The sequence below is a fragment of the Myxocyprinus asiaticus genome, chromosome 37, assembly GCF_019703515.2.
Source record: "Myxocyprinus asiaticus isolate MX2 ecotype Aquarium Trade chromosome 37, UBuf_Myxa_2, whole genome shotgun sequence".
NCBI lineage: Eukaryota > Metazoa > Chordata > Actinopteri > Cypriniformes > Catostomidae > Myxocyprinus > Myxocyprinus asiaticus.
The window spans coordinates 14,647,184-14,666,402 of NC_059380.1; the positions used below are offsets into that span (position 1 = coordinate 14,647,184).

At 39.1% G+C, this 19,219-nt stretch overlaps 1 protein-coding gene across 6 annotated transcripts in view; it reads right to left on the reverse strand.

Annotated features, from left to right (window-relative positions):
• Positions 1-13,496: 13,496 nt before the first annotated feature.
• Positions 13,497-19,219, reverse strand: part of LOC127428069 (calcium-activated potassium channel subunit beta-2-like) — a 41,230-nt gene continuing 35,507 nt past the window's right edge. For 5 of the 6 annotated variants that reach the window (XM_051676131.1, XM_051676128.1, XM_051676133.1 and 2 more), the window contains 3 exons: positions 17,214-17,409; positions 15,335-15,615; positions 13,497-15,231 (listed from right to left, as the gene is read on the reverse strand). In XM_051676131.1, the coding sequence (XP_051532091.1) occupies positions 15,147-15,231; positions 15,335-15,615; positions 17,214-17,409 (562 nt within the window). In that variant the 3' untranslated portion in view covers positions 13,497-15,146. Of the gene's footprint in view, positions 15,232-15,330; positions 15,616-17,213; positions 17,410-19,219 lie in introns of those variants that run through there. The other variant, XM_051676130.1, reaches the window with a different exon arrangement.

Genomic DNA, 19,219 nt, shown 5'->3' on the forward strand with positions numbered 1-19,219 from the left:
CTTGAGGAATTAATCTTGCTTGATGGATTAAATGAATTCTAGTGTGTTCTAATAGACAGTGTGTAGGGGAATCATGAACTGTAATGTTAGCAGTATCACCATACTGTTGGACTACTGTAAAGCATAACACATGCTGGCAATTCTCAGCCACTCCATCCACAGATTTTAAAGTGTGACTGCCAAACAGTTGACCAAATGTGTGCTTTTCACAGGCTGTCCAGGAATAGCCATGGCTTTGATTGTGTTTGGATTGTGTGATGTCACCTTGCAAGCCTTTAGTCAGTATGTCCAATGTGATGGTTATCAGAGCCACGTGTTTGCACTTGAGTATGAGAATGCTTATCTGTCATCAGTCTGCTCTCTAAAAGTCTGCTTTCAATGTCCTGTCTACAGCCTTTCTTCATGGGGCAGATAGTGTTATACAACAGTGGTTCTCAACCTTTTTGACTCCAATGCCCCTCACTGTCGGAGAAAATATTCGAAGGCCCCCCATGTTGGCAATGAGATATTTATATTTTAAGATATATCTAAAATTTCCTTTGATACTTCTACTGTAATGATGACAAAGCTTGTTTTCAAAGTTTTCTAATGAAAGAAACTACTAGCGTCAATAGATTAAAACAATCATGATACATTTTTGATTCCAGAAATGTCTAGAACTGTATATTCTTCATAAAAAGCAAGCTTTTGAAGGGAAATATTACATTTTTAGCATTTTCAGTAAGTTGAATAATAATAATTATATACAAATTATAATAATCTACCTTATTTTAGAAAATATTAAGAGATCTTGAGGTCCCCTGGAAGTGTACTGAGCCCACCTAGTAGGTCCCGACCCCCTGGTTGAGAAACATTGTTATACAAGTTAAAAAAAAAATCACGAAGTTGTGTGACACTTCTTTCTGTTCTCATGCTGTGGCTCAGGTCCACTAGTAGGATGAGACTGCGAGTCTGCAACTGGCGTAAACTGGATGCCACATCCTTGTGGGTCTGTCAAAGACACACAAAAGCTAAATATCAATCCATGTGGGTTGACAATGCATTATGAAACTTCAAATATCATTTCTCCATTTGTAAAGTTCAAGGACTGGGTAGAGATATCTCATCTCAGTACAATAGGATTCTATCTGACCCCACAGCAATTCACACTCAGGATTAATTTAGAGCTAGTGAGAGGTTTTGCATGCAGGTGTTTATTTAAACTGATGAGTGGATGACGATATGTGGCCATGAAAACAAACCACAAAAAGAAGAGGGAAAGAAAGACACTATAGTACATCCTCCTGACACTCACATCTCATTATATCTGGACAAAGCATGTACTGTATATGATTGGTTCAGCCAAGTTTGAACAAAATGATAATGATTAACCTAATTAATACTAATGCTAAAAACTGAGTCCTGGGTACTAATAAAATACAGATAAAAAAAAAAAAACTTATAACTATAAAGGTGATGCATTTTCCACAAAAAAACAAAAAACAAACAGAATAAACTAACTAGAGCCACCATACCATGAACAGTGGGGTCCAAAGTTTAAGCCTGTAAGTGAAAATGCTTTTATTTTGCATGCTTTTTAAATTGAACCATTTTTTCCCATTGCAAATTAAAATGATTAGAGTTAGAAGTAAAAAGAAAAAAAGAATTTCAGAATTTCTTAATATTTGGTGTGTCCCCATTTTGCTTTAATGACAACATGCACTCAAGCTGAAATCGACTTTTTCTGTTTCAAAAGTGGCTTTTTCTTTGCAATTCTTCCCATAAGGCCTGCACCCCTGAGTCTTCTCTTTACTGTTGTACATGAAACTGGTGTTGGGCGGGTAGAATTCAATGAAGCTGTCAGCTGAGGACATGTGAGGCATCTGTTTCTCAAACTAGAGACTCTGGTGTACTTATCCTCTTGTTTAGTTGCCTTTTGCATCTCTTTCTGTCCTTGTTAGAGCCAGTTGTCCTTTGTCTTTGAAGACTGTAGTGTATACCTTTGTATTAAATCTTCAGTTTTTTGGTCAGTTTCAAGCATTGTAAGCCTTCATTCCTCAAAACAATAATTGAGTGATGAGTTTCTAGAGAAAGCTGTTTCTTTTTGACCATTGTTGGCCTAATATTGACCTTAAGACTATTGCATACTGTGGCAACTCAATAACAAACACAAAGACAATGTTAAGCTTCATTTAACGAACCAAATAGCTTTCAACTGTGTTTGATATAATGGCAAGTGATTTTCTAGTACTAAATTAGCAATTTATTATGATTACTCAAGGATAAAGTGTTGGAGTGATGGCTGCTGGAAATGGGGCCTGTCTAGATTTGATCAAAAATTACTTTTTTCATATAGTGATGGTGCTGTTTTTTTACATCAGTAATGTCCTGATTCACTGTGGTGAGTTAAAGTTTCCTTCCGAAACAGCATAATCTGTACATTATTCCAAACTTTTGGCCACCAGTATAAATACAGCATAAAAGTAATCCATACGACTCCAGTGGTTAAATCCATATCTTCAGAAGTTAGATAATAAGTGTGGTTGAGAAACAGATCAATATTTAAGTCTTTTTTTACTCTAAATCACCCATTTCACCTCCACATTCTTCTTTTGTTATTTGGTGATTCACATTTTTCGTGCATATCATAATCTACAGGTTGGGGCTGGTCAAAGGTGGAGATTTATAGTAAAAAAAGGATATAAATAATTATCTGTTTCCCACCCACACCTATCATATCGCTTCTAAAGACATGGATTTAACCACTGGAGTCACATGGATTAATTTTCTGCTGCCTTTATGTGCTTTTTGGAACTTCAAAGTTCTGCCCACCATTCACTTGCATTGTATGGACCTACAGAGTTTAGACTTTTGAATCCACTTATATTTATCTAGGTTCTACTCAAGGAAGAGAATATGAAAGTGTATGTGCAAAGTTTGGATAGATTGTTTTTAGTTTATTCCTTTGGAGTGCCTGTTTTACATCTTTACCTCCCCCTGAAAATGACCTGCAAGGTCTTTTTTTCTGCTCAGTGGTCAAATCAGTAGCACTAAACATTCATTTGATCAGTACTGTTGGCAGCATACTGATTGATGAGCATGCACTAAAAACACATTGTGATAGTTTTGCCAAATGCAGGGCTGAGGACAGGGCTTTGGTGTTTGTAACTTAATACTCTATCCAGGTCAACTTAGGCTTTTAAATGTCACCAACACAATGGCAGATCTCAGTCACACACATGCCATCACTACCTTTACAGCCCTGCCTCACTTACAAACACATGCATTGCAGAGAACAAATGTCATCTCATAATGCTGTCCCAAATAATATACTTGCCTCCAGCATAGTTCAAATTTAAACATGTCTAATTAGACTCAGAATAAAGAGTGCTAAGGTTTAAGGTGGAAGTTGCTTTATGACCAGGGGTATCAGCTTTCAATATCTTGTGCAATTCAATATCATCAATATCTTATGTGGATTGGTGATAGTGAGTCACCAGGTGTGTGTGAGTGTAATGTGTGGATACATGCTGTTGGTTATGCATGCATAGATGATAGAGATTTGTAGACCATGACATACAGGTCTGTGTTTTTTCCTCTCCATTTACAGTAAGCCAAATACACAAAGTGTTTGGATTAAAAAAAAAATTACAACAAAGAAAAGTTGTCATAAATTACACACATTTATGTCAAGTTTACTCCTTTGTATGGTCACATTTCCTTGCTTCCACTGACGCACACAAGGTGCTCTTTGGAAAATTCTCAAATCATGCTGGATGACACAGACCATCAGGTTTTGCACAAATTTGTGGAGTTAATGCCAGTTTGAGTGCATGCAAGAATGACATATAAAAGCAAAAGAGGGACATACCAAAAAACAAGAAAATAAATTATAAATTGTTTGTACAATTTTCAGTTAAACTTTTCACTCTATTCTTAAAATGTACAGGTGCATCTCAATAAATTAGAATGTCGTGGAAAAGTTCATTTATTTCAGTAATTCAACTCAAATTGTGAAACTCGTGTATTAAATAAATTCAGTGCACACAGACTGAAGTAGTTTAAGTCTTTGGTTCTTTTAAATATGATGATTTTGGCTCACATTTAACAAAAACCCACCAATTCACTATCTCAAAAAATTAGAATACATCATAAGACCAATAAAAAAAAACATTTTTAGTGAATTGTTGGCCTTCTGGAAAGTATATTCATTTACTGTATATGTACTCAATACTTGGTAGGGGCTCCTTTTGCTTTAATTACTGCCTCAATTTGGCTTGGCATGGAGGTGATCATTTTGTGGCACTGCTGAGGTGGTATGGAAGCCCAGGTTTCTTTGACAGTGGCCTTCAGCTCATCTGCATTTTTTTGGTCTCTTGTTTCTCATTTTCCTCTTGACAATACCCCATAGATTCTCTATGGGGTTCAGGTCTGGTGAGTTTGCTGGCCAGTCAAGCACACCAACACCATGGTCATTTAACCAACTTTTGGTGCTTTTGGCAGTGTGGGCAGGTGCCAAATCCTGCTGGAAAATGAAATCAGCATCTTTAAAAAGCTGGTCAGCAGAAGGAAGCATGAAGTGCTCCAAAATTTCTTGGTAAACGGGTGCAGTGATTTTGGTTTTCAAAAAACACAATGGACCAACACCAGCAGATGACATTGCACCCCAAATCATCACAGACTGTGGAAACTTAACACTGGACTTCAAGCAACTTGGGCTATGAGCTTCTCCACCCTTCCTCCAGACTCTAGGACCTTGGTTTCCAAATGAAATACAAAACTTGCTCTCATCTGAAAAGAGGACTTTGGACCACTGGGCAGCAGTCCAATTCTTCTTCTCCTTAGCCCAGGTAAGACGCCTCTGACGTTGTCTGTGGTTCAGGAGTGGCTTAACAAGAGGAATACGACAACTGTAGCCAAATTCCTTGACACGTCTGTGTGTGGTGGCTCTTGATGCCTTGACCCCAGCCTCAGTCCATTCCTTGTGAAGTTCACCCAAATTCTTGAATCGATTTTGCTTGTCTATCCTCATAAGGCTGCGGTTCACTCGGTTGGTTGCATTGAATTTATTTAATACATGAGTTTCACAATTTTAGTTGAATTACTGAAATAAATGAACTTTTCCACGACATTCTAATTTATTGAGATGCACCTGTATATTGATAATCATTTGTAATGTATTTTTCTGTATTATCCATACAAAGTATGTATATATATATATATATATATATATATATATATATATATATATATATATATATATATATATATATATTCTAACAAAAAAATTATATGTATTTTGTATTATTATTTATTTTGTTTATAAAAATAAATCCGCGTGATCAGACAGCAGAGGGTGCCAAAGAACCACAGAGTACTGAGAGCTGTGCTGCATTTTTGCCATAAGCCTTTGCTCACTTCCCTGCGATCACAGTGGTATGATATTTTATTGAGAATGTTTTGTCCAGCAGTAAATTCTATTTAATGAATATATATATATATTTTACAATTCAGTCATTTTCATGAATTTTGGTCCATTTAAATACTGCAGAATTCTGACTCAAATGAACAAAATATATGTATTTCAGCATGGCCCCAGTGTGTCAAAATCAGAATTTAACAAGCCTTACTTTCACTTTTATACAAAACCACTTAACTGTTTATGCCATGTAATCACTGAACACATGATCTTTAAGATCTGACACATGGGTCATCTGTGCAGATTATAGAACGATGAGCCCATATTACTGGCAGTGACATCCTGAACCACACGTGTGCTGTCACTAACATTCTGAACGCTGTTGACATCTTCTCTGACTCTTGTGCTGCCTCTTAACAGCCAAAATGACCACGTCACTGAGAAGCGGAAACCACGGGTTAAGTGGCCGCATCAAATAACCAATATATTAAAGAGCAGAGCACTCTTTGCACATCTATCTTAGGAAGCTGACAGAGAGTGTTTATTCTGAAAGTAGCAATAAATCTCTTATTTTTTACATTTTAAATGTATTATACAAAACAAAAAAAATTCGGTATCTCACTAAACATAATGTCAGCAGGCATCCATGTTTTAAAGCAAACTAAATTTTTTCATTTTTGGGAACATTTCTTTTTTAACCCTTAACCCTATATATAAGCAATAGTAGAAGTGATGCTGCTTGTAATGACCACTAAGTAAGCACCACTTTGAGCTTCTTCTTCTATATTGCTTCATCCCAATAGTGCCCTTCACAGATGTCCTAGTTTAACAAACAACACAGCAGCTTGGCCTAAGCACAGGAAGGGCCATATTTGTGAGGAGGTGTCTGTAAGGTCATGACTACGTTCTGTTGCCAGGGGAACAGCAGGAAGTGTGGGATTTCCTGTTCCCAGAGAAGGGAGAGAGAGAGACCTGTTTGTTGTGTGATGAGGTGAATGAGGGCAACTGGAACATTAAGAACATGCTGATTTGCTCTTTGTTATGTGTGAATGGCCTCTCTACATCACACATTACATTACCTGACCCGTCATTCTTTACCTGTGTTGATGTGAGGCCTTTTACACCATTATAGTGACGTACTATTCAATGCAGAAGTCCAATATTTAGTGTGATAAGTAAAACTATATTTTTACATTTTCTCAAGAGAATGTGAGTGGTGCTTTCCCATGCAATCTTCACTACAATACTAGAGTGTTGTGGGTAGTTGCTAAGGTGCTCTGTGTGGTTATTTTTTTTATAGTTATAAGTCCCTATTTAGAAACTTCTTAGCAACTGTGGTAGTGGGGGCGTGGTCGAGCGCCGGCTTGTGAATGGAGAGTGAGATCGGGAGATGAGAACGGTAAGGATCATCACCTGTCAATGACTGTCTCTAACAGCTGTTTGTCATTGCAGTGAGAGTGGAGACAGAGTTAAATGCGAGCCAGACGCCAGTAGAGGGGAGAGAGAGAGCCCTGCACACACACCCACTGAGTCTGTGTGACTGTTAAACTGAAAAGCTATTTATCGTTTGAGTGTGAAAATAAAACTTACTGTTTGAGTTGAAGTTTCTGTCCTCCGCTTCCTCCTTGTCAACACGTATCGAACCCTGTTACACTGGTGCCGAAACCCGGGAACTTTGGAGGAAGAGCTGCTGCCATGGAATCCTCACCACTGGGCGAGGTCATCCGAGCCCTTGCAGACATGCAACAGACGCAACATCAGTCCCTCCTGGCCAAGGAGCAGCGTTTCCAGGAGCTCCTGCAATGTCAAATGGAGGATTGGCGGGCATTACGTAGCCTGGTACCCTAGAAGTCCTCAGCTGCGACCCCGGAGGCAGAGATTCATGCTGACCAAGATGCGGTCTCAGGACGACCCAGAGGCATTTGTGGGGCTCTTTGAACAGACCGCGACCATCTCCAGATGGCCAAAAGCCGAGTGGGCGATTCGGCTGCTTCCGCTGCTGTCCGGGGAAGCCCAGCGGCTCAGCAACTCCCCACAGACATCCGAGTAAAGTATGAGGCCCTGAAGAAAGCGATCTTAGAAGGGCTTGGCCGCACTCAAGAACAACACAGCCAGAGGTTTCGCTCCCTCACGCTCAGTGAGGTCGGCTACCCGTTTGTTTATGCCCAGCTGCTCCGTGATGCCTGCCGGAAGTGGGTCCGGGCTGGGGAGGAGTGCGACGCCGAGGCAGTGATCGATCTGATGGTGTTGGAGCAATTCATCGCTCGTCTGCCAAGGGGAACTGCAGAGTGGGTCCAATGCTATCGCCCGGCGTCGCTGGATGACACCGTCCAGCTGGCAGAGGATCACATGGCAGCCTATCCATGGGCCGGAAAGCCCTCATCATTATCTCTCTCTTCTCTCTCTCTCTCTCTCTCTCCCCTCCCCTGCCTCCTGTCCAGTTCCCACTCCCTGGAAGCAGGGAGCTTCCCCGGTTTCAAGATTTGCCCATTCCTCCCATTTGCTCTGTCCCTCTCCACTCTCACTCCCAGGTTGGTGGACCCGTTGCCATGGCCATGAAGTCTGGGCCGGTTTGCTGGAGCTGTGGGGAGCCCGGGCATTTCTAGGACCAATGCCCAGCGATGAAGGTGGGGACATTGGTTCGGGGCCCTGACGCACTGCATGCCACCCCCAATCGAGCTGGGATGTACCACATACCTGTGAGTATTAAGGGGGGTACATACCAGGCCTTGGTAGATTCGGGTTGCAGCCAAACTTACTTCCATAAATGCCTGGTTCAAGATGAGGCTTTGGGTGCTAGTCACAAGGTGAAGATAAAGTGTGTGCATGGGGATATCCACGATTATCCTGTAGTGACTGTGACAATTCATTTCCAGGGACGAAAGCATAGTGTCGAGGTGGCGGTTAGTTCCGGCCTCACCCATCCGCTAATTTTGGGCATGAATTGGCCAGCGTCCACTTCATTAAGGAAAATTTGTTTGGATGGGTCCTGTAACAGAACGTCTCGGTGTGGGATTTGTGATGCACTGTCTGGGGAGGCAGAGCTAGGGCTGTCTATGTCAGATCGTGTCAGGATGATGTAAGGGAGGGGGAAGTCTCGGCTTCCCCAGCCCTTAGAGGATTCCCCGCCGGCATTTCCCTCTGGAGCAGATGTGAGACGAGACTCTTAGGCATGCCTTCAACCAAGTGAGAATGATTGATGGTCAACATCTTCAGCCAGAAATTGCAGTCGCATATCTGTACTTTTCTATTATAAATGATCGGTTGTATCGAGTGACACAGGTTGCTCAGACAAAAGAAGATACAACCCAGCAATTAATATCGCGGAGCTGTTGGGAAATGTTATTCCAGATGGCTCATTATAATCCGATGGCTGGTCACTTAGGGTGAGAAAAAACACTAAACCATCAAATGGCCTATTTTTATTGGCCGGGCATTCACAAGGATGTTCGCAGGTGGTGTGCGGCATGCCGTGAATGTCAGCTGGTGAATCCGCTAGCCACACCAAGAGCACCTTTGCGCCCACTTCCTTTGATCGAGGCCCCCTTCGAAAGAATTGGTATGGACCTCGTCGGGCCATTAGAGCGGATGGCACACGGACATCACTTTGTGATGGTTCTGGTAGACTACGCAACGCGATATCCGGAAGCAGTGCCTCTACATAACATTTCAGCACGTAGTGTTGCAGAGGCACTCTTCAGAATTATCTCCCGATTGGGGATTCCAAAATAAATCCTCACTGATCAAGGCACTACTTTCATGTCATGTACACTATGCGAGCTGTATGAATTATTGGGAATTAAATCGATTCGGACAAGTGTGTACCACCCACAAACGGACGGCTTGGTCGAATGGTTTAATAAAACCCTGAAAAACGTGATTTGTAAGTTCGTACACGAAGATGCTCGGAATTGGGAAAAGTGGCTTGAACCCCTCTTATTCGCAGTACGAGAGGTACCGCAAGCCTCCACGGGGTTCTCCCCGTTTGAATTATTGTATGGGCATAAACCTGATGGTGTCTTAGGTGTCGTGAGGGAAAATTGGGAGGAGGGATCATCAAACAGCAAAAACGAAATTCAATACGTTCTTGACCTGAGAGCAAAACTCCACACGTTGGGGCAGCTATCACAGGAGAATTTGTTACGGGCTCAAGAACGTCAAAGCCAGCTGTATAACAGGCGAACTCGGCTATGGGAATTTACACAGGGAGATAAAGTCCTTGTATTTCTAACTTTAGATTTTTGAGCCAACAGGATTTTGAATGGATTATCTGAAATTCCAAAAACGTATTTGTACCTTCGATAATTAAATTAAATGATTGTTGCTTGTAAAAAAAGAATATCTGTGGCAGAAATCTTTATTCACATGTCTAAATTTTGTCAGTCCAAATTCAACTGAGTTGGTGCACCCTAAAATAAAAAAGGTGCACACCTCTGTTTACAGACATATGTTATGTCCGGATGTCTAATCCCTTCTGAATAGGATTTTAGTGGCCCAACTGAAACGAGCCCACCCCAAGTCTCTATTAGTTTTATTCTACTTTTATTCGAATTAGACTCTAATGGAATTGTTTGACCATTTTTGTCCACAAGGCAAACATTATAAGTCTGATCACTTAAAAAAGTCATAGTACACCTGTACTCAACATGCTGCTTGATTTGAGGTATTTATTTTTGTATTACAAACACTGTGTGGTGAATTATGTTTAAAACGTAGTGTTAATGGTTTGTTAAAATACCTAACCCCAAGTATGAGCCTTAGTAATAGTGATGCTTGACTTGACAAAAACCACTAATGAATTGGTTGACCAGAGGTAATAGAAATGGAAATAATTATGACCATTGTTAGTAGCTGTGTATTTACATTGTAATTACTCATCTGAAGACAGTTGTAGATTGTATAGAAATAGATAATTGCATGTACATAATATGCAAATAAGTTGCATTTAGAAAGTAAATAAAATTGTAGGATTTCTAATTTTATTATCGCCATTTAAAATGACAGCTAATGTTGCAGTCAAACACAGCATGCAAAAAGTGCCACTTGGGTGTATAATAATTCCCACTGGTGCTCTTTGGATAAGGGATATTCTGTTCAGATGCTCTAGTAGTCCAAGGCACTCAGAGTAGTGTTTAAACTTTTTAAAAGCCTTTATTAAGTCATGGCATTTGGATTAAAACATACCACAAACCAACGCGTTGTGGCTTACAAAGCCTTCATCAGGGTGTGGAAAATTTCCTGGTTGGAGGTTTTAATAAGGTGGGGCTAACTGATGTCACATGACAATGTCACATGATCTAACAAAAACATTATATAACATTATACTAGAGCATCTGACAGCTAATGTTCTATTGACTGTGCATTATGTGGAGATGCTTGACAGAAGACTTTAAAACAATGCATCATCTTCAAAACAGCCAGAGTCCCGGTGAACTTCATCTCCATATCCCATCATTTTGACTGGCAGTTAGTTACTCTGGAGTTATGAGCAATACTTCATTTCGGAAACCCAATAAAACACTCCACCAGGCAGATCTCATCAGCCGCTGCAGAGGACCAATAATGTGTCACTGCAAACCATATCAGACAAAGCAAAAAAATTATATGGTCATCTTCTAATGCTCTCTTCAGGGTGAGTGTAAGAGCCACAGTCTAAACACACAGGCTTATTTGTCTCAAACGGAAAATACATTCTTGTAGAAAATAGCATATCTGACACATAAAATAGGACATCATGACAGCATTCAATCAAGGCTTTGATCTCTTTCTAACAATTATTTAAAAGAGGAAAAGCCCTCCTTTGGTGGGTAAAAGCCATTAAAAGGGTCTATTTATGAGGCTTGAAAGATGTACAGGAGGTGTGTGTGTGTCATGTGAGAGGGAGAGTTAGTGAAGGGCTTCGGACTGATTAATTTTCAGTCTGATTCATCACAGCCAGTAACCAGATTGCACTTTAAAAAGGTTCTCCTCTTGAGACAACATTGAGGTACCATTCAGGCCAAATCCATCTCCCAAGGACAGTCAAATCAGCTAATGCTGAGAATGCAGCTCCTTGTGCCTCTTTTGCACAGGGGTCTTGAGTAACTTTTGTTATAAACTCTAGAAGAATGTTTCTGCTGTTTGTCTGTGATGTTACATGATTTGAAACGTATTTGACTTTGGAATAAAAATTAATTGTGCAATTTGAGATCATCTTGATAAAGACAAAGGGAGCAAAAAAGGGAAAATAAACCACAGATTTGTGTACTAATCAACATGAATTAATACTGTATGTTAGACATCAATTGTGAGCCTAATACGAAAAGCAAATCTCAAACACAAACAGCCCAACCTGGTCTCATAGAATCATGTTATTATACAGAAATTGTGGCAAAATTTGTTTTACATTGCTTGTGAAGAGAACGCAAGTCAACATGTGAGCTGGAAGTGTCCTGGGAGCGCAACAAAATGACATTGATTCAGCAACTGCGGTTTTCCACTCACATTTGCTTTTGACACTATTGGTTAGGTTTAGGTTAAATCAAAATCTTTAGAAATGATATGATAGGTATGGGTGAGAAACAGATCACTTTCACATTCTTCTTCTTGTGTTTTGGTGATTCACATTCTTCATGCATATCGCCCCCTACTGGACAGGGAGGAGAATTTCAAGCAAAAAATGACTTAAATATTGATCTGTTTCTCACCCACACCTTTCATATCACTTCTGAAAATATGGATTAGAACACTGGAGTCATATGGATTACGTTTATGTGCTTTTTGGAGCATCAAAAATTATTTGGCACCCATTCACTTGCATTGTATGAACATATAGAGCTGTAATCTTCTTCTAAAAATCATAATTTATGTTTTGCAGAAGAAAGAAAGTCATACACATCTGGGATGGCATGAGGGTGAGTAAATGATGAGAGAATTTTCATTTTTGGGTGAACTATTCCTTTAAGGTTCAGGACATCGGTTTTGTTTATTTAAAACTTGATAGAGCATTAATCTTCAAAATCTTACATTTGCTTTTTATGACTATCAGTTAGGTTTAGGTATAAGGTTTAGGGTAGGGAGGTATGTTTTGTTGATTTAAAACACGATGGAGCATCACCTTAACAATGAAAGTGAATGGTGACTGAGACTAACATTTTGCCAAACGTCTCCTTTTGAGTCCCAATAATGAAAGAATGTCATATGGGCAGGGTTGGGAGGGTTACTTTTGAAATGTATTCCACTACAGATTACAGAATACATGACATAAAATTTAATTTGTAACATATTTCGTTAGATTACTCAAGGTCAGTAACGTATTCTAAATACTTTGGATTACTTCTTCAGCACTGGTAGATTTTTTTCACTTGTTTTGACTATAAAAACTCTGCCAGTACAGTAAGACAAAATACACATGTTCAAAATACATTCTCTGAAAAACCTAAATATCTTATGCAGTGTTGTTTCTAAAACAAGATAAATCAAATTGATCTTGTTTTAAGGATTTTTTGATATTTTTACAGGAAAACAATACAAAAATTATTATCAAGAATAAGATTTTTGCCCTAATATCAAAGGTCTGACTAGAAAAAAGAAATTATGATCCAACATGAATTTTCTTGATAAAAAAATATGATCGTGCCTGGTAACGTGCATGTAAAATAGAAATAGCATTTTAGCTTAGCGTAAAGCTGACAATTTACACAAGGTTTATTTATATTTCTTGTGCTCCAAACTTACTTCAAACTTACTTCTCTGTCCGTGCGTATGAATGTAACACGTCATAAGAAAGTGTTTCACCGCTGTTCAAATGCACTTTGGATCGCATCAATTATATGTATAAATTTTTCCATCTGAAAGGACTAAATATTAAATGAAACAAATGACAATAAAATGCAAAGTAATCTCTTCAGTAATCAAAATACTTTTTGAATGTAACTGTATTCTAAATACCAATGATTTAAATTGTAACTGTAGTGGAATACAGTTACTTATATTTTGTATTTTAAATACGCAGTCCTGTTACTTGTATTTTGTTACTCCCCAACCCTGTATATGGGTTTGCAAAAACATGAAGTTGAGTAAATGATGACAGGATTTTCATTTTGGGGTCAACTATTCCTTTAAAGTTCAATGGGATCCCTTTAATAGGTCATTGCTCTCCAGTTTAAAGTTGGCAAAATGCACTAAAAATTAACATGAAATCCTGAAAGAGAGGACCTTGCTGTTAAATTAGTTATGAATGCATATTGTACGCATAAATCAAAAACTTTTTCAATTAGTCAAAAATTCCAGAGGGAACCCATGGCAAATTAGCCTTCCAAGGTGGCATACAAATTGATGTCATATTTATATAGATCTGTTGAACAATCACCAAATGTCCACACAAACTGAAAAGCTTTACGTTTGCATTACAGGACATATAAATAATAGAAAAACCTTGATATGACAGGACAATCAGAAATGTTTATCACAGACACAGGTGCACTTGATTGTTATTATGTTTTGAATGTATTCAAAGAATAATGTCAGCTGAAAAATTATGTAGGAGGGCTATCACTGTCTTTATGCATTCACTATAACTTACATCTAAAATCAATTTAGGTAAACTTATAAGCTCTGTTGCAAAACCTAGCGAGCTGCTGTGCTGTTTATTGCCTACATAGGCAACTGTCTTCTAAGAAAGCACCTTGTATCATAAGTGACTGATTTTGAACACTTAACATAAGTAGCAACTTCATGTGATACACAAATAGTGTTTCTCATGCATGCGAGACTTGACACAATTGATTGCAACAGAATTTGACGTTAGCATGTTGCTCAGCTAACAACGTGATATTCTTTTAATAATAAAAATACATAGCATGCACAAATATTAGGTATTGGACTATTTTCATGAATACTTTTTGCAATGGAATGAAATAAATTTACAACTTACCTTTCTCTCAACCTATGTTTATTGAGCTGTTTAATGAGCTGAGATTGCCTTATCTGCAAAGAACACGTGAAATGCTGCCTTAAATTATGGCTAAAAGAAGGTGTCTTAGAAGGCAGCATAACAATGCCGTCATATCTGGAGTGTGCCTATGCTGCCTTAAAATGCTAGACAGCTTACTAGGTTTTGGAACGCAGCTATATTGTCCTTCATCACTGTAAAATTTTAACTGAGTTTGCTAAAATGGTGTTCTTCTAGAACTAGACAGGATTTCATATGAAACTCAGCAGTAGGAGACACTGTAAAGTAATTTAACAAATGACCTTTGGTATAGAAGAGATCCACAGGTGTTTGTCAAAAAGCAGTGAAAGACCGCAGTCACATAGTTGATGAAAATAGTGTGTGCAAATTACTTTAGTTCTGTCATTAGCCCACATTAGTAACAGCTGGTCAAGACACTTAGTAGTGGTGTCTTCTTGGAATGGAGTCACTGTGATCCAATGGTCATCAAGTGTAATTAACACTCCATAACTTGACCAGATATTTTGACCCTTGAGTTTCAGGGGATTGGACTTTAGCCAGTCTCATGTTAGGAAATTCCAGCTGTGACCACTAGGGACTCTGCTGAGCCTGACTTCAGTGGGGGCTGAGTATTACAGGAAGTTCTCATTTACGACAGTACTACAGCCTTGCCAACACAACATTGACAGATTAACAGTACTGATGGGGACTCGGAAGAAGACCATATGAGAGCTAACACACTTTGAGTCTTATGTGTTAATGCTGTGAAAAGGTAGAAATCAAGTTTGTCGATGGATCTGCATGTTGTTGTCACAATCAAACCCCATCCTGGATGCCACCATTATACTTCTGAGTGCAGACCCTGGCGTGCGAGGCTCCCGTTAGTGGGTACAGCCCCATCCTGCAAGGAACACATTGATTAGAGATCTTTCTCTCTCGTTCTCTCCAGTGCATCTGAGCTAAGGGCTAATCTTGGTGATCCATTGGCACACCATCAGTCTCACCTTTTGATGCGGCTGATCCGCTCACACAGGAAGGACAGGTACTGAGTTAGTTTCACCATAGCGATGATAAGTGTGCCCCCTACAAGCGTACATGTGGGCCAGAGGAGGGAGCTAATGATGGCCCCACGGCCATAAAGACGTGTCAGGAGAACACTATCCTGCTGATCTGAGGGGTCGTAGTAACATGACACTTGCTGATGTGTCTTAAGTCTTTCTGAGATGTTCATGACAATGGTGTGCATCAGTGTAGAATCCTTGCGACATTTTGGTATGTAAAAACACTGTAGGAAAATAGAAAGAAATGCATTTACTGAAAAGTATTCAATTCATATGATTAAACACCCATCGGCATATCAATAAGATATGAGATCAAGTGGATACTTTTTCTTAAAAGTTAATTTTTGTAATATTTGTGCAACTAGTGTCATCAAACAGAATTGCAAAACTTGTTCTCAAACCGGTTTCCTGGGCCCAGGCCTGCCATCGGTTGAACAAAAACATAGTCCCACCCCAAACTCACGCCATTTGTTGAGCCAATGTTGCTATGTTGGGCTGGTCAGGATGTTCAAACAAACGGGTGCGTTTCCCAAAAGCATCATTAGCCAACTGTGGTCGTAAGTTCCATCTTTACCAACATAGTTAAATGATTTGGTGTTTCCCGAAACCGTAGTTCCAACGCACATTAGAACAGCAGGTTGTGTGGTTGGAAATACAGCTCTCCACCTGTGGTTAGAAGTAAACTTCCTTGTTAGTTTGCTGTGTGAACATCATTTGACTTCGCTGTGGCTTATATTTCTTTCATTTCACATGTATCTTTCATTCTGTCAACACTTTTACATGCATTTAAGAAAACGGCTTATTCTGGGGTTTTGCAGAATGTGGTGTTCTGAAACGTCATGTAAACGCGAAAGCAGCTGCTTAAGGGATTAAAGGCTGTTATGAGAAAGCGCTTTAACACACACAGTTTCTGTCGGAGAACACAGATTTTACGTGTTTATGTTAACGCATAAGATGCGTTTATATATTTTTAAAGAGTGTGTATGTGCGTAAGTACTCAAGTGCATCGGGAGAACCCCAAAATCTTATGTAAAGGCAAACCCGTCTATTGCAGCAAACAGTATGTAGGCTATCCGTCACCATCTTCAGCAGCTTTCTCGCATTAAACGGCTTTCTGGTGTATGTGTAAATTAGGGAAACAGTTGTGACTAGCTAGTTAGTTTCTCCAACGATGCATTGGTTAAACAGTGAGTTACATTGTTGTATGGGAAACGCACCCCCCAACAATATTTTGCGAAACAGAGCAGAGCCAAAATGTTTACACCTTTTTGGGGGAATCAAGCTAAGAATGGCTTACTTAATTATGCTGCATGCTGTATTGACCATGGGTAGTGTAGTTCTTCACAAGAAACAGTAGTTCTTTTTTTTTTTTTTTTTTATGAAGTTGAAATAACGCAGATTGATGGCTTCAACATAAGCATGCACTATTGATTAACAACCTCAGAGCTAGGTCTGTCTTTAAAGGTTTATAAGTTATCATTAAAAAAAATTTTGAGAGAAAAGGAGAAAATGAATGGGATTCTTGCTTCAGAAACCAGACGGTTAGTGCTCTATAGCACAAACAACATGAATCATGATTGCAAAAGATTAGGTTTTTACTGCAACATTTTGGCTGAAGTGGTTTAATCTCTGTTTTCCATGTTTTATCTGTATTGGACTAAATGTGGGCATTCTGTTTTTTTGTAACAAAAAATCTAATTCCACCATGCAGTCAAATAAAGTATTTTAGATTTCATAGTTAGTAGTGTCAAAAAAGCTGTCCATGCATCACCATTCCCAAGTAATGTGATATAGCATAGGAAATGCGTAAGATCAGAAGTACCTCAGGGTTGGCCTCATGGGCCTCCTCATTGTGGGAGAGCCGCAGAACTCTGCCAGAGGAGTTCAGGCTGACATACACTCGAAGACAGGGATACTTGGAACTCTTCCTGCATTCTGACCCACAGCTATAGCTACAATTAATTTCAGCAACTATACTAGAATTCAGCACTGTGCAGTTAGACTCCTCTGTCCAAACACTATGACGAAAGAGATAACAGAAAAAAGGTTTAGGAAAAATATTCTTTGGTTACCTACCATCAGACCACTTCTTCCCATAATTGTGCCATTATAATGACATCAAAGCCTTTATAGTGACATTAAAGTGCCTTTAGAATGACATTTGTGGGTCAAATCAGTACAGGGGCCCTCAATCCTATTAGAACAACCTTCCTACAGAGTTTAGTTCCAAATTTTCAATTTCAAGACCTTGATTAGCTAGATCAGGTGTGCTTGATTGAAGTTGGAACTAAATTCTGCAGGGAGGAAGCTTTCTAAAATAGGACTTTGCAATCCTGACTTAAAGCTGTTTAGAAAGCTACTTTTTCCTATCTTAATGCATAGACATAGGGAAATCCATGGAAATCAACCTATTAGCTGTTGATTTCCCTTGTAATGCAAAATCGAATGTGTTAGTGCAGAGCTGGAGTAGTAAAACAACATCACGGCAGGACCTCTCAGAATTTTAATTCACTTTTCATAGCAGTTTGTGGCCATGTTCAGGGTTAAAAGGCATGTCCTCCAGCAGTGATGCCCTTGGCTTCATTTTCCATCCTGCTTAAGGACATTTGTTTGTTTGGAATGCAGTGACATCAAAGTCAGTTATGTGTGGAAATCCTACTTTGGCGTTTACGTCATTATTGTCTTAGCCCTTTTCCGCCCCAAAGACTTATTTTCCCCTTGACTGCTAATAGTTTAATTTCATTTCTCAAACTTCTCAGGTGATTACTATCAAATAATATACAAATTCAACAGCTAATTGAAGGCACTAGTAAAATAATTTTTAAGCTTTTTAATTTTAAAATAATTTTCAAACAATTGAAACTTTCAAATTGTTGCTTTCATTATTTGGTTCTTCAGAATTATTTTTATAAATGGTTTATTTCTTTATGCATACGGTTTCTGAGTTTGGATTTGGTAAAACACCAAAAAACAAACAAGCAAGTAAGCAAGCAAATAAATAGACAAACAAACAAACAAACAAACATGAAGGCCACTAAATTGGACACAGCTGTCAAATCATGTTTTGTCATGACAATAAAACAACTAAGATTATAAGCTGGCTATTGTACTTTATGCATATACACAACCCATTTAAGTGATCACACTGTAAATATTTCTGTAATAAAAGCTGCTTTATTTTTAGCCCTAAACACAATATTTGTATATCAGGGTCAGTGTCAAGGGATTGCATGTTAGTTGTTGTCTTTGTGCCAGGCCTCTTGTCTTTCACTCTATGAATAACACACCTTGTGCTCAACCATTATTCCAAAGGATCAGCTGCCTCTGTAATTGACTTTGTCTGCAGTGTATGCCAGCTCTTATCTGTGCACAATCTGCAGTGGGTCAGTGGCATTTGAAAGGGCCCTACATGACCAGAATTTTAGCTCCTATAATTTTGGCCAATCTGTCTGTACTGGTCAAATAGGGATAAAATCAGTGAACATGCAGTACAATGTGGACAATATAATTACGCTGCCTGATCACTGATGATGGACAAAATTTCATAACCAGGTGAAATGAATGACATGTATTACACTAAAAAGGGCAGTTCTCCATAACAGACACTATCAAAAACACCTGTAATCAAAAGATTTGAAGACTATAACACAATAAAATGGAACAGAATTGAAGACATTTTATGAAAAATCTGTGTGATGATGAGGAGGGTGTGGCCAGGCCATGAGGATGCACGCCCGGTGCTGAATTGTCCTAATCAGCCGGGAGGGGGGATAAAGACAAGCCGGGGACGCCAGTTCGAGAGAGAGACACGCGGCCGCTGTGTGTGTG